Source organism: Atractosteus spatula, chromosome 11 (assembly GCF_055471065.1).
Source record: "Atractosteus spatula isolate fAtrSpa1 chromosome 11, fAtrSpa1.hap1, whole genome shotgun sequence".
NCBI classification, from domain to species: Eukaryota; Metazoa; Chordata; class Actinopteri; order Semionotiformes; family Lepisosteidae; genus Atractosteus; species Atractosteus spatula.
In genome coordinates this window covers 42313466-42329950 of record NC_142716.1, presented here as the reverse complement: position 1 = coordinate 42329950, position 16485 = coordinate 42313466, and the positions used below count along the sequence as shown (strand labels likewise).

The following is a 16485-nucleotide window of genomic DNA, read 5'->3' as shown; positions in this document are numbered from 1 at the left end:
TGCGTCCATTCATTTCTGCAGCAACCTCTCTATATCGTGCAACTACACCGCTGTGTCGGCTTGTCATCGCTCTAGCACCGTCTGTACAAACTCCGACACATTTTATCCAGTCGATGCCATTCTCTTCGATAAATTCATTCAGAAGCTGAAATATGTGCTCTCCTGTAGTTCCTGTTGGTAGCGGCTTACAGAACAGAAAGTCCTCATGGGACATGCCCTCAAACTCGTATCTAAAGTAAAACGACCAAATTGGCCAAATCGAATACAGACTCATCTAATTGCAGTGAAAAACATCTGCTCATCTTAACGCACTCTATCGGTGTACTTTTGATATAATCCTTCATTTCAATGATTCTATGAGTGACTGTGTCTTTCGGGGGGGCAGTAGGTCGAGCTGTTTAGCAGCTTTTTCTCCACACATAATACGTGTCAGCTCTTTTGTCAACGGTAAATAAGGTTCTTCAAAAATAGCGTGGCTTACCTGCTTTAGCAATCCGCAAGCTTGCATTTTTCCGCGTTTCCGTTTTTATTTCCGTATTTATTTTAAGTTTTTATTTCATGCGCATGGGAGCGAAACACAGAGACGCTAGGTGTATTTTTCTCAAATTAACTTAAAACAGTTCTTAAATATTTTTCTGTTATCTATCACGCTTTCCTGTGCTCACAAGATTACCAGCATTCGTAGCACATATTTCTATGCATTCCTGTGCTTACAACATTGGCATTGTTCCAAAATCACGCACATTCTCCTACCTCCCTATTTGCTGGAGATACAGTAGCTTTTTTTACATACAATTGGTCACTTGTGCCCATAGCACGCATTCCTATAGCGTGGTATAGAATTACAGAGTATCTCGTGTCCACTGAAGTATTAGCGCGCACTGTATCGTAGTACGTAGGCTGCGTATTCAACATGTATTAAAATACAAAATATGAAAACCCGTCCCCATTTTTTAGCGCACACAACACAGTTCCAGGGTCATTTGGCGTACCACCTGGCGGCACTCCGCGTACCACTGCAGGTACGCGTACCACAGTTTGAGAACCACTGGGTTAGATGGAAATGAAACAAATAAATTCTGTGACATTGTGACATCTGTGCTTCAGACTGTGGTGTAAACTACTGAGAAAAAGTGCCTATGGTCAGTTTACTTGACATTGGGACTGCAGGGCAAGATTCATCACTGAGCTGGAAAAACTGAAACTGCAGTACTAATGAAACCTGACTACCCAGCTTGTCACTAAAACCAATTCTGTTCTGCTTAAATTTAAGGAGGTATTTTAAAATGCTGGAGGGGAGGAAAATGAATGAAAACATTAATGGGTGAAAAGTTGCTTTTCAAACTGCAGTTTACTGGGCAACAACAGAGCACTGCCCTGACATGTTGGAAGAGAGGATCGGGTAAGGCATTAACAAAGCGTTCTGAGCATATGTACTCAACACTAAGACTCCCAATAGTGACTGACGTCTTTTGATGATTTCAAAAGACTGAAAACTTGTAAACAGTTTCAACCACACAGGAAACCTCTTTATGATGTGCCTAAACAGTAGCAGACATGAGAAGATAAAATTTTTGAAGCAAAGGGGAATACTATGAAGCAGATGACACTGGATTCACCTTTCATTTCTAGAGCAGAACATGTCCAAACATTAACACAAAGTCAGATGAGGTAAGAGTATTTTTATGAGGACACCTCCATGTAGAAATACAAATCAAAACAGAAGAAATGTCATTGCAGCTGGGGCTGTCAACTGTACTGAGCACAGCAAGACCAACTGAAGTGACTTTCTAATATCGCTGGAAAAAAAATGAATTGGCAAAAAGTGTACATATTCAAGATTCAACAAATTAAAGAAAAAGAACATCACATTTTGCCTTGAAGGCACTGACCATTAAGTAACTCTTGGCAAGAAATGAGTCACAGAAAAGGGGAGAGGGTGATCAAACTGCACCCTAATTCATCAGTGCTTCCGATTTAGAAGAGCAAGGGGTGTTAAATGCCTTTTCCAGCTGACTGTGTCTTCACTCCACCCTCCTAGCCCTGAGGAGTGGGAGTTCTGGATAGCAACACACACCACAAAGGCACTTTGTTACTGAAAAGGGGAACACCCCTGGAACTGACAATTTGCATAAACCAGTCAAATCCCATCCTGACCCCCAGCAAAGCCTGCTTAGCTGTAGGAGAGGAAGACCCTGAGTACAACTCATTGGTAAAGCTGATGCACTACTTCTAACATAGTATGGATTCAATTTTATTCCCAATATAGTTACAAACCAAAGGTGCTGCAAGTTAGCTCTATGCATTCCACCACAAAGGTACAAGGCTTTGAATCAAATGTTTTCTAGTCACAGAGCTGTCTTTTAAAAGTGGAAGTAAGAAATTAGGAAAAAAGACATGACCCAGCTGTGGTTTCTCTGGTATTCAAGTTTCCTATTAAATTCTTCAAGTTGTACAGTAGACAAACTCCTGATTAGACAGCTTTGACTCCTAAAACAGAAAAGAGGGAGAAGCTCAAGAAGCCTTCAAAATCAACACAAAACTTGTCTGTCTGAAACTACTACGCAACAGATAATACTGCAGCATGAAATGAATCTAAAGGCAATTCATGGGTTTCCAAAAATGAACGTCAACGTCAAATCAGCTGACTTCCACCATCACATAATTAGACTTCCAAACACAGGAAAATAAAACAGTACAAGAAAAACACACCATCCTCCACTGGTTAACTCCAAAACGATCTTTACAACAAAATCTCATTGCAGGTGTTCCAGCAATCTACCAACTAGTAGTGGTGCAAAACGTAATGCTTCAATTACCGATTAGTGAATACACATTAGTGAATCAAGTTAATGCATCAGAACACGTTCAATTAGAATACAATTTTCAAGTCTCCTGGTGCCAGTTTAAACTAAAACATGTCAGAATTTCACTTCTTTCAGTTGTAGTACATTGAATATACATGACCTACGTGTGCACCTCAGACGAGACCTCAGCAGCAGGCCTATTTCACTGCAATTTTCTTAATTTATATGATTTCTTCCCAGATGTTCAAAGAACTGTCGGAACCTTTGAAATGGTAGGATGACTTAACCACATACATTATGCTTAGCTGTGTTGCTCACCTGTACTTGAATGTACTAACATGTGCCTAGCATGTGATTTTTCTGCTGGTGGCAATATTGTGATAGGAAAATGATCATTTGCTGCTATTGTGTTTATATTCTTTATTTTTTTTTTATGCATGCAACAAATGGATACATAGTGGCCTGTACTAGATATACGCTGTACAAAATGTGCCAAGTGCTTTTTGCTTGTTGCTAAATGCTCCTCCCAACTAACGTTACAAACACAGCTGAGCTCATGGTGTATGTACAGAATTATAAATTAAACTACAAGCCAGTTACATTAAAAGGATTGCTGAATTTCTTATGGCTGATTAAATACCTGGACAGGCAAGTTTACATCATAGCTTGTAATTAAAATGGCTTGTTTTTTAGATCAGACACAAATGAATAACCATAGTAGAGGTAGAAATGGCAACTTAATAAGGTAAAGGGATATCTTACTATGCCTTTACCTAAATACGTAAAAGCACTGATTATTGCAATTGACTGTTCAATAATCACATGCAAAGCTGGGTTATTCACTGAACCACTACCAACTAGCATTTATTTTGTAACTTGCAAAAAGGTAATAATGGTTAAGCTTCAACTTGTAAAAGACCAAAACAAAAAAGCAAGTTAAAATCAGAGTTAAGCGATTATAAAGCAAGTATTTTCAACTGGTGACCTATTCACTTACAATTGCTAACAACATTCTTTGACACTTTTAAGGTTAATATCAGCAGCCATCTGACATGTCTAATCTTTCAGAAGGGAAAAAAACTGATGGCAAACAAGCTATAACACCCTCACTAGGACCTTGGGGTGACCAATCTGTATAAGAAAACAGTTTGTGAATTCACTGGCAGGCCACGGCATATTAATATTTGATGTACACCTTCAAAAGAAGTGTCCGTATGCTGGTCAAGAAGTAGCTGGGAAAGACACATTGTGAGAGTATTAATCAAGGATCAGTGTTGGAGAATTCTAGATGGGCTACAACAGAACCTGGACAAACACCAGAGTATTAATTTTCTACATGAAACAAAAGAAGTTGGGAAAATGAAGGCATGTGTTACTTACACTGGGCAAATAAATCTATCAGAGAACCCAAAAACAAAGCAAAAATATAGTCCGTAAATGCCACCCATTTTTACACTACGTTCACTAAAATAGGGAAATTAAACACCAGGACTGTACAACCAGGGATAAAGTAAACAAACTGCTGTTAATCTCTTTTTTCAACAAAAAGGAGAACTACATGTACAGATCCCACAAGTGGTGCTTAGCCTGACATCAAAAATCAAATTACTCTTACAGTGACAAAATTGAGCCACTTAAACAGCTACAAAAAAGGCTGTGATTAGCAATGTGATGCACTTTATTCATTATCCAGATAACCGCTGGCTAGAATGAGAAAAATGTTCCATAAACATTCTTGAATTTTACAACTGGCTAGTTATTAGGATATTGGTTATTGACGTTGGGAGTTAGTGTCATAAGAAAAATGTTTGACTTATATGAAGATCATGCATGAAGTCACAAAATGAGAAAAAATAGCAACAACAAAAAAGACGTACAAAATCTAGTGGTCATACACTTCACATTTCAGATGGATGTGAGCATTCAAACACACGAGCATTCACGTTCATATGCATTCTTGCCAAATAGCGTTTAACTAAAAATGAAAACCTAGATGCATATTGGCAGGACCTATCTACTGGAACACTTGCTGTAAAAATGGTGTAATTTCAACAACTGAGATGAGTACATCTCTTACAATACTAAACATCTCAAAAAAATAAAAAAGGCTTAACTAATTAAGATCTAAAATTAGTTTTAAAAAAATCAGGATGCAACACTGACTGCATGGCAATAGACAACATGGCCATGAAGGCTGCAATATTCTTTGCCTTTTCTTCCTACATTAACAACAGAATGTGCTGGTCAAATATGACTTTATAACCAAGGCATAGATCCCTCAATATATATTTTTTATCTAAGTGACACAAAATGATTTTAATTTGTATTTATTATACAGTCTTTAACATATGACCAAAGTTCCACCTCATGACAAACTGTAGCACTTTCCACTGTTCCACATCTGGCTGCTTTCAAGGAAGATGACGTGCAGCACACTTTGTTCCTTGGGACTAAGTAAAACTCTGGCATAGATGGTGCAGTGTAACCCCGCAGGCCTTTTATTTCCGTCTTCAATTATCCACATCATGAAAACTACACTACAGCCAAATAAAACCTATTACACAGTCCCCCATTCCCCAGCTCTGTTAAAGTATTCCCGTGTCCAAGACCTATAGCAAACATGGTGTGACCACCTGGTTCTGTGCAGCAATAAAGAAACAAGCCTGTCACAAAGGAATTCTTCACTTGTACCTGCTCGATTTCCCACACTCAGCTGTAGTGTTATGGGTCAAGTCTGTCATCAGGACACTAAGTGGTATTCCTAATGCTATGATTAAGTTAAAAGGGTAGACCTCAAGCAAGAAATACTACAGAACCAGAAACATCTTTCTCTTGTTCCTTCTGTACATAAGAGTATTTGCTAAATGACTTTCCATGCCACAGTGCGTATTTTAAGGACTAGGACACCAGCAATACTAACTTGAATACCAATTTATGTTTAAACCATGCAGCCACCATTTTGTATTAATATAGGAAAACTGATAAGTATAAATCAGCTGATGGCAGTAAAGCATGTATGTTAATAAGTCTAAAAAAATTGCTTCTCCAGATCCGGAGAAACAGGCCCTTCCAGTTTTTACATCAAATAAAGGTTTTTGCAGTTGCTCCAATCAGAGCCAAGCATACAAGAAAAGGCAGTGCGATTAAACATTATAGAGGCGAGAAGGGACTGCTGGAGAAGTGGATAGTCTGCTGACCCTGATGAGGATTCAACTAACCCAATAGAAGGTCCTTAACTTCCAGCTCAGACTAGCTGTAACTTTACCAAATAAACAAAAAAAACGTGGGAGTTGAAAACATTACAGATCCTCCAGGTCTGATGCCAAAACAAGGACGTTCTGAAGATCAAATGGATAGGGCTAAGAATAAACATTTCATGTTATTAAACTTCAGTCAATGACAGAAACTACTTTTGATTTGCTATAAGTTGGTGTGCAAAATGGCCAACTTACACTAAATCAGCAGTATGAAGCTAGTGATACTGCGCTAAACACCAGTGTAACCAAGGCAGACTAAGTGTTTGAGCATCTGTTGACTACAACTGATGTAATAGGTTTTAGGTTTCATTCCAAAGCCATGATTAAATCCGTATTAATTAATTCCTTAACATGGTCTTCATGTTAGCAGCTGCACAAAACGTCCATCACAATGTACCAACATGAAAACTGTTGTGAGACAATGAGAGACAGAGAGCCTTTACACAGAGGTGGCCGTGTGTGTACACCCAAAAGGAGATATAAAAAATACAAAGCTGATTTAAGGAGAAAGTACAATTCATACAAAACAGCTCATCTCAGTAACACCATTTTAAAACACCTTATAGCTATTGTCATAACAATGGACTTCTAATGATGTTCTATGGGAATCTACATTTTCTCGTATCAGACAACCAGAGTGAGAACCTACACCCCATATTTATATCCCTGTATCGAATGCATCTTGAGAAGCCAAACCAGACTGTGACACTAAAGGAAAATGCCTACCTCAATAATAACAGATGACATCCATATGGGAAAGGTCACCACCGATCAACAGGGATCGTCTTACACATCCCTTATACTGTTCGTCTTGCCCACAGGCCTTCTGGCTGTTTCTGGTGTTGTGTTATAATACTGGGGGAAACTTATCATCACCTTTCCAACTTTACACCAGACAACTAGAACCGGTAACCCACAAGATTCACATCCAGACCACGCTTAATATGCGCTGAATGCTTAAAAAGCATACAGGCACTGCAAAGGACCACTGTTGGACACAAACAAACCCACCCGTCGTGATTCCTCTTCCAAACGAGAATCTGGGGGAAAACAGAACCTGCAATTTGCTCTACACGTTTTTTTTTCCGCTAAATAAAGCATACCAGGCTCCCAGATCTTACAACTGCACGTTATATAACGCATACTCGGTTTCGGTTTGATTTACACATCAACATTATTTCCCCCCCCACCTCTCCCACTACGTTACGTGTGGTGGTGGTGAACAGGATTTACTGCTACACAAGCCTCTTCGTGTTACGTTTTAACCGCTCGGAAGCGAATGTCGCCTCAAGAACAATGCACTCTCGAGAGAAAGGTCCTCCTGTTTGATATTTCTCACTTCAGGTTCGACTGGGAAATGGATCAAAATACGGAAATTCGGATTAAAAAAAAGGACCATCCTCGGTTCGGAACTCCTTTGTGAACCCAGAACACCGCACGGTGTATGTGGTCTAGCTACACAATGTAACAGTTAACATCTACGGTTAAGCAGTAACTAACCACTGGTAAAGAAAAGTAAGCAGATCACAAAAGAGCATTTGAATTAGGGGGATTTGCGTACAAAAAAACCGAGCAAAAATACGTTGTTTTGTTCCGGCTTGCGATGGCTGTGGAAACCCGAAGGTTCAAAACGCCAAGAAGCCAAGTGTCAATTTCTGTTTAACATAACAAAGGGATCTTCCAATTAGGTACAAAAACCCGAGATAGCATTGTGTACAGCGCCGTTTCCAACACTAAAGGGTAATATAAATGAGCAGCAGGCACGATTCACTAACCGAAGCCCTTGTCAGAGAAGTTGTTGGAATGAATTTGTTTCGGGTTTATTTTTAAATAGTAGCACTCCCGTCTAGTAACAAGGGAGTTGAGATACAAAGAGCTCGATTAGTTACACATCGCTTCATCTTATTTAGTACAAGGTACCCTAGATTCTGTGAAAAGGAACAGGATACAGCTAAGTTACTTGGACACATTTATACTACGAAGCAAATAATGCAAATACGGTACAGTAACAAGAAGTGCTCGTCACAGTTTAAGGGGAATGTTACCTTCTACTACTACAATTCACTCAAATTGTAGACCGTTTTCTTAAATGTCATATCACGAGCACCCGTGGTCTTACACAAATGAGCCCAACTTACCTTCGTCCTGTCCAAAAAAATAACTGTAGTTACATTTCAATCTACAGAGTCAAATTAGTCCACTTACCCAGATAAATGTCTCCAAAAGATCCACTTCCAATTTTCCTACCCAGTCTGTATCTGTTTCCAACTCTCAGTTCCATGGCTTTAATTCTTATATAAAAATGTAAACAGGAGTATTTTTCTTAATCAAACCCCCGGAAGATTCGATTTAAGCCCCTAATAATATCCGAAACCTTCAATATTTCCTCTATATCTGCCCTTTTCACCACTCTCCCCCCTTCCTTCCAATTTTTAATAATATTGTTCCTTCTGTCACAATCCAATTTTCACCATTCCTTTTCTACCTCCCCGATTTTCCAAATATACCAATATGGGGCTTATCGGAAAGCTTGAAATGTGTAGATTATGTTCTTGCTGTTTCGGATGGCATCCCTCTTAACGGTGGAGAGGATGGAGACGGATTTTAATGGCTATCTTCTCTAGCTTAAAATACTGACTACCTCTGCTAACCCCCTCCTTCTGTGTGAAACAGTCTGCCATAGTCCTGTGACATCACTTCCCCTAGCAACAGTGGAGAGGGGGAGGGGATTGGGTAGGGTCTGAAACAAAAACAAGTATAACGATGGATTGATTCAACCTTCTTAGTTTCTTTTGTTCAGCTTTCAAAATAGCGTAAAATAATATGCGGCTGTTTTTTTTCCCCCAAAGCAATCTCTACAATAATAAGCTTCATAGTTTATTAGTAAATGACATGGACAGGACAAGATGTTCTCAAAATATATTAGGCTATTCAGTGGGAAAAAGTTAATTCCTCATAACTACAAATATATATTTGTATTTTCAGTTGTATATGAAGCATGCAAAATGGTTTTAATCCTTTCACTGTGACAATAATTTAATTAAAAAACATCAGGAAATATAAAATAAATATTTAATATGTCTGAAACCAATGCTAATTAGATACATAGAACATATATCCTTCCTGCTACATAGCTATACTTTTCCTTTAGAGCCTTAGTTTTATAAGCAAGAATTGTATTTGGCTAAATTCCAGTTGAGTGACTATGATTAAATGTGTTGTAAATAGAAGAGCACTGTGCCCCGTAAAAGACAAATAAACACACAGAACAATTGTTTTATATGTAAATTATTGTATTATTGTATGTTGCTTCTTCCTGAAACAACAAAACAGTTATTAAATCATGTTTTTGAAACCATAGGCTCCGTGTCTGAAGCTAGAACAATTATTAAAGAAAGATGATACAAACATTTGTATTTATTTATGTTTCTAACAGGGCCAAAATCGGGCATTTTTAATCCACTGCTTTTCTAACATCTTGTTCTCAAAGTTGCTCTGTTCCATGAACACCCTGCACCTATCCTTGTTGTTTACACAGCTTCCAGTATTGTTCCAACTGGTTGCCAAACTTGTTTCTGGGGTAACATGTCTTCTCTTCAGTCTTCCTGTTTACACTTCAAAAAGCGTAAAACATTCAACTCATCTGTCCTTTGCCTGAAACAGCAGGAAGTGATAAATGCAACCTTTTTTTCAGGGTAATTTTTCAAATTGTATGTATTTTCGTATAGGGCTGGAATGTAATTATTTTAGTTGGATATCATAAAACATAAATGTATTGGTATAAACTAAAGACAGTCAACATTTTTCTCCAAAAGGCGTCCTTACACTATAATTGCAGTCAAACAAAATTATACTGCATCAAAAAGGAAGGTTTTGAAATATTTGATCTTAACCTTTTTTGACAGTACAATATGCTTTAGTAACAAACTTCAGTTTCTGTGAAACAGCAAGTCTTATTTTTATAGTCTATGAGTAAATGGATCTGTTCTATGTTTATCACATTTTTCATACAACTGTTTTAAGAAATCACTCAAAAAACTCATCTGCCTTTGACTAAGGGCCCACTGAGTACTGTAGCAGTTTATTGCTGACCTTTCCTTTCTTTCCTCTTTTATGCCTTCTAAAAAGGCTTGTTCTTTTTTAGAAGTGTTATTGCTTGTTGAACTGTTCTTATTTTCTAAAAATATAATTTCTAGGTTTACTGAAGATATTCTTGAGAGCAAGATATTTATTTCAGCTAAGACCATCCTACAGCTGTATATAAACCTTGCTAATCCATAATGAGTTATGCATTGGTACCATTTATTTAAAATGTATTTATTACACAAGAACACAGAATTTAGCTACATTTTTGCTAACATAAACAAGAATACAAAAAATCCTAGAAGAAATGTCTTTGACAAGTATAACGTACCAAGGAAGATTACATTTAATAAGTTAGTGGTTAATCTGGCTTCAGATACTGGGTTCTAATGCAATCTTAAGTAGTATCTGATTATAATAATGAAAGTCTGAACATACTATATCCCATCACATTTTAAAATCTCTTGATTTATTTAGATTTTTAAAAAATGTAAATAGGTGTGCTTACATCTAAATATAAAGAGCACATACAGTATATGGGGCAACCATTTTTTCTGAAGGCAAGACAAGAAATGTTGTTTTTTAGAATCCACAGATTTTAGGATAGTGTATGTCCAAAATTTCATATAAGTTTCCCTCAACTTGTATTTTTAAAAATAATCTCAATAAGTCAAGTAGAAATATTTTATCCATGCATTTTCCAGGTCACCAAGAATATTATAACAGATTAAGGATGTCTTTGGCCTGCTCTTTCGCAGTGTTTTTACATTTTTACCACCCTATGTTTTACATTATTGATTCATTCATCAAATACTTCTTAGCTTCTGAGCTAATATGTTTTGACTAGAAAAATGTAAGGCCATGGATTTTTTTTACAAAGCTATCTGATGAATCCTTTCTGAAGATTTTTTGTGCATAAAAATATTTCAGATTGTTTCACAACTGTGACATCAACTCAGTTATTTGGGTTTATTGTTTGTACATTTGACATTTTCCTTTACAAGGATGCACTTTGAGTAAAAATGAAACACATCTTTTGAAAAACCAATGATTCAACGTCTGTTTTAATGGCTTGCCATTTTAGAAAGTGAACATGTTTATGGGATTGGTACATCTAACTATAAACTTTGATTTCAATTGATCCATAAAACATTCTTAAATTTAGAATACTCAGACAGGAGAGTTTATTAATTAGTTAAATATTTCTACAACCAGAAACCTAAAAATTATATCATGTTGGATAGATGGTCTTGTGGAGGTGTGCACTTTGATGACACAGATATGCTGCTCTTTATTAATTGGACAAAAGAAACCTTTAACACTGAAAGCATCTCTCTGAAAGAAGCTGTAGACACATTCAAATGAAATGTCATGAATGATTTGTTCCCTAAGTAATTTCAGATGACAGATTTTGCAGCTGTAGGATAATATGTATTTTTGTCTTTATAGCACTGTAATGCAAATCTGTTTTTCCCCCTACATTAAGATCAATGTTCTAAAAGTATTTTATAGTGCAGTTTCAATATTTTAACCAAAATGGAACATGGTGTAACATGGTGAAAGTTAAGAGGAACATTTTGTACAGTTTGTGCTTAACTCATGGTTCACTAAACTGATACCATGATGGTACGCTTCAAAATTCTTGGAAGAACTTAAAGTCTGCCAGTAATGCCAGGTGTTAATTTGAGATAGATATCAGTATCACTTTTCATTGTGAATACAATCAGTGTCAAATCTCCTGTATACTATAAAAAGTGTTTTGCATTCATGTAGAATTAGGAAAAACTTAATATATTGATTTAAAAGGCACAAGGTGTGGATTGCTCCTTTTATCGTGTATCTGTTATTAAATTGAAATTATTATGATAGTTATTAATGTTGTGCAGTTTGCTTGGTATTTTATGGGATTAGAGAACAAGTTCCACTTCCAGACTCTTGTACATGCTTATGTAAAAGGGTTCATTTGGTGTGACTCTGTTACAATCACATAACCCGCTGGAGCTTAAAAGGTGTTGCAATCCTCATGAGCTCATCTCAAGAGCCTGTTTAGGGTGCATTTTTAACTACAGCTCTCAACAGGCACTATACACACTGTTAACTGTATTTTAGCATTCCTGTATTGGTACCCATTATAAACTGGTTACTATTTTGGGTAAAATGAGTCTCATATTCAGGGTCTTATCATTTTATAGTTTGTCTACTAGGTGTTGTTATAGCAATTGTTTTGGTACAATTGTCAGCAACCAACTGCTGAGTAAATTGTCACTTTGACCATATTAAAGGTATTACAGTGTGTAGAATTTTCATTCTTGGTTGGTTGCAATAACTTTAATTATTGTATTATAAAGATTATATACATTATATACTGCAGACAACATACTAAAGACATTGTAAAGATGACCATACAACACTATAATGGTATTTGTCAAATGAACTAATCAACATCTAAATCAAAGGTGAATTTCAACATTTTCTTTTTTCAAATTACAAGTTAGTTTCTCCAACATACAGATATAGATAAAGACAGGTTTGATAACGTCGAACTACTATGCTGTTACCAAAGTGTATTTTTCTCCTGTTAGGCTACAGCAACAACATCTGGTTTAAACAGCTTTTATGAATATTTTTTTTCACAGGGGAATATGGCAGGCTTGGATAATTATAAACAGAGCACATGTCCATGTATGTATCTCCTATTCAGTGGAAAAAAAAACACCAAATATTGTTTTTTCCCTCAGATAGGTTCGCAGAGATCAAAATCACAGTTTAAAAAGGTGACCTCACATTAAGGTTTTATGGTGCAGACTTACCTGTGAGACTAACTTAAAACTGCTGTTTTGCTCATAACTGAGTACCTGTGACCAAAACCAAAACATGGTGGCTGATAGAGATAAGGACAACTTGTGGATGGGCTACATCAGCCTCGTAATGTTTGTCCTCCATCGAACTGTATTCTGTCTGGCACACCACTAAACTAAGCAGTCTTCAAGCAAAAACTCAGAGATCATATAAACAAAGACTGCGGAATCTGCTCCTTGCACTTGGATGGCTTCAGATTAAAAAAATTAATTCTGATGATAGCATCTCCTGTGAGCAGGCTACACAAATGTAGTTTGGGATGCTTTCAGACATCCTTCAAATAAAGTACAAAATATTTTAAATCCCTGTTGAACAAACAGATGAATATGAAAGGCTAGATTTAAGGAACAAAATCTGCAGGGAGCTCTCAGACCTCATCATGTGGCCAGAGCCCTTTGCTCAGAACTACATGTGAGAAATGAGGTTAGGTTAAAAACAACTTCAACTCTACCTGTGCAAAAGAGGTTAGATTAAAAACTAAATTTTCTGCCTCCCTTGTTAATTCCTTGTTCATTCCATTGAAGGCACCTCTTTATGATATGTAGTAATTTGCAAATACAGTAGCTGTGCGCAGGACTGCTTGTTAATGCAAAACCACAACTGCGTATGACTCATCTGTGAAACGTCACACTTTGTGTGTCCAGCTATTTTACTGCATGCTACTTGAGTCTGTCATGTAACATACATGTGTTTGTTTCACCCTGTTGACACTATATTGAAAACTGTAAAAAAGGTGTAGCACTGCCTGCCTTGGTCTTTAAAAACAGTTCACAACTGTGTTTTCCAGTTTTATTTCTTTTTGTGATATTTCTGATTTTTTTTTCTCCAGTCTGGTAAAGACTTTAGCGGTCACCTAACAACTAAAGGTACAGCCAAGCATTCTAGAAGGAGAAGTTTATGCTTTCTCAGTCCATCTACATCAACTTTTCAACTGTCACATGCACTGTATGACTACTGCTAAACTACAGAGCTCTTGAGGACTAAGCTCAGGCACTTTCCTCATTTTCCATCCTGATGGTTACAGCATTCTCTTCCACGGAATTTCCATTGTAGCCTGAAGCATCTCTTTAGATTGTGCTCCACCTCTCTTCCCACTATTACATCCAGTTATCCCATCACCCTAAGGACACTTGAACAAAACCTGAATTCTTTAAAGAAAAAAAACTGTTTAACTCTTCTGTAGCCCCCTGTTTCGTATTTTGCATGAGGAATTTGACTTGTCCAGAACACAATTTATAAAGATTATAAGTAGTGTTTAGTAGTGTTTGGGTACTAGTACCTGATTCAAGGATTTTGTCCCACTGTCTTGAAGGATCATAAGGAATTTGTGTCAATAGCATCTTTAGATCTTAAGTTTTAGATACCAACAAATCTCCATGTAAAAGCCCCCTGCTTTTAGCCATAAATACACTCCTTTAGGTCCCTGTTGCACTATTTGTCCCAATTTTCAAGTTAACTAGAAGATCACTTTTCAAAAAGATTCAGTATCTTAGGTCAGAGATGTGGCTGACCAATACAGTCCATGCTAGCTTTGAAAATATCGCTTTGAGGCACAACTTTTGCTTTCAGTCACTTGAACTGTTGTAAACCATGTGCCAAACTTAAAGATCCCTGGTTTTCCTTCACAGATGAAACTCAACCCCAAAAGTACACAGAGAGTGCCTCGAGGTAATTTTTACTTTACTTTTTTTCCTAAACATTATTACGAAATGAGCCTTACCACAGGCATGTCCTGACAAGTCTCTGACCAATGAAAGTGCAGCATGATTTCTCCAGGTGGTGCTGGGCTCTAGCCCAGAAGAGGTAAAGAATGTGCTGTAGATGCCTGCACAGATAGCAGTTTCATCCCTGTTTCCTCAGAACTGGGCATGTTGCAGTTCACCTATCAGGAGGATTTGAATAATGTAGTAAAAACTAGGTCAGAACACCAAACTTCCATACTTGCAACTATTGTAAAACATTGTGTCAGTTATACAGTAGGTATGAGGTTGTATTGCAAAGAAACAATTAAACATAGGTCCTTGCAGTTCATGCTTGGTATTCGCACAAGCAACACCCACATTTCAGGTTCTCTGTGGATTTCATATTGTCTTCTGGTATGCCTCTGTAACTTCTATGGAATGTGCATATTGATACAGTTTAACACATGTTGCCAATTTTAATAAAATTAATTCCATTTAAAATTTAAGTTAGTAAGTTAACTCAATTTCTTTTTTGTTTTTCTCTAAATTTCTTAAACATTCCAGTGATCCTCGTTATCCAGGTGTATGACATTGGAGCTTTAAAAAAATGATTGATCTAAAATGATAATTTCAATATTATTGTAGTTCACCTCACAGAATTGCTGCTATGTGTTGTGCTTTAGGCTCAGTTGAATTAGCTGTCCCTTATTTAGCCAGAACATCCTCTATAACTGGTTTCCACAGCTCTGTGATCTCATCCCATGAGTCAAACTATACTCAGCTTCCTGATTCTGAAGGACAATGCCTGTCTATATCTGTTTTGTGGAAGGACATCCTTTAAAAACCAATGTGTTCAAGGAATATGAAATAATCCCTAGTATGCTATAAACATTGGGTAGGAATTCATGATAAAAGCTGTCTGATGTTTGATGTTTAAATCTGTAAATATTAAGTGAACAGTTTTCCTTAAAGTGTTTCCAAGAATATAACAATCAGCCTTAATTTAATATTCTGAAGGTTTCACAAGATATGGAAAGAAATTCCCCAAATGGCTACAGATGTTAATACCCCCTCTTATTAGTAAAATGAATAAAGAACACCCAAAAAGGACATAGTTTAGGTTTATGGCATAATGATAGTTCTAGTGGATTTCTCTTATCATATACTGTTATAGTACTTTAATTGTTTCCATCCCGAGTCGGCTACACAGCTGCAGAACATGTAATTATTTTAAGTCACAGCAGAATACCTAAATACCTGAAAGACTACAAAGAGACATTGGAATAATGCTATAATTATGATTACTGATCAGAATTAAAAACACCCAATACATTCAATAAGGCACCACATTCTATGACCAGAGTGTTGTATAAATCCTCATGGAACTGAGCAGGCTATTTACTGGTGACAGTTGCATATGAGTCAGTTGGCCTTACAACTCAGATACATTTGGTCACGTACTGTAATTTGTTAATGATTCACAGATTTTATACAGCACACTAAAGTTATTCAATATATTGATTGGGTATGTTCTCTTGAAATCCATGTCTTTATCGACTAGCTTGACAGTATGTTTTCAGTGTGTACTGGAAATTTAAAACACAAAGATATAAAATGGTTGCATATATGAAATATCTGTGATGTTCTTTTCTAAGAGGAACCATGTTATCAGCAGTTATTCCTCTTTATTTCATAGATGAAGTCACGGAACCACAGTATTTTAATCTCTCAAAGCTCAAACCCAAAGTAAAAAAAAATGTTTCAGTTTCCATCTTTTTCAATTTAAGGAGCCCAAAG

General features: G+C 36.8%; 1 protein-coding gene across 4 annotated transcripts in view; it reads right to left on the bottom strand.

Moving 5' to 3' along the window:
• Positions 1-8761, bottom strand: part of LOC148824078 (casein kinase I) — a 34425-nt gene extending 25664 nt beyond the window's left edge. For 3 of the 4 annotated variants that reach the window (XR_016093733.1, XM_088927067.1, XM_088927065.1), the window contains exon 1: positions 8270-8759. Coding sequence is in view for 3 of the 4 variants with exons in the window: in XM_088927067.1 (XP_088783193.1) it covers positions 8270-8345 (76 nt within the window). In the remaining variant the exon portion in view is untranslated. Of the gene's footprint in view, positions 1-8269 lie in introns of all 4 variants that reach the window. The other variant, XM_088927066.1, reaches the window with a different exon arrangement.
• Between the last annotated feature and the right edge of the window lie 7724 nt (positions 8762-16485).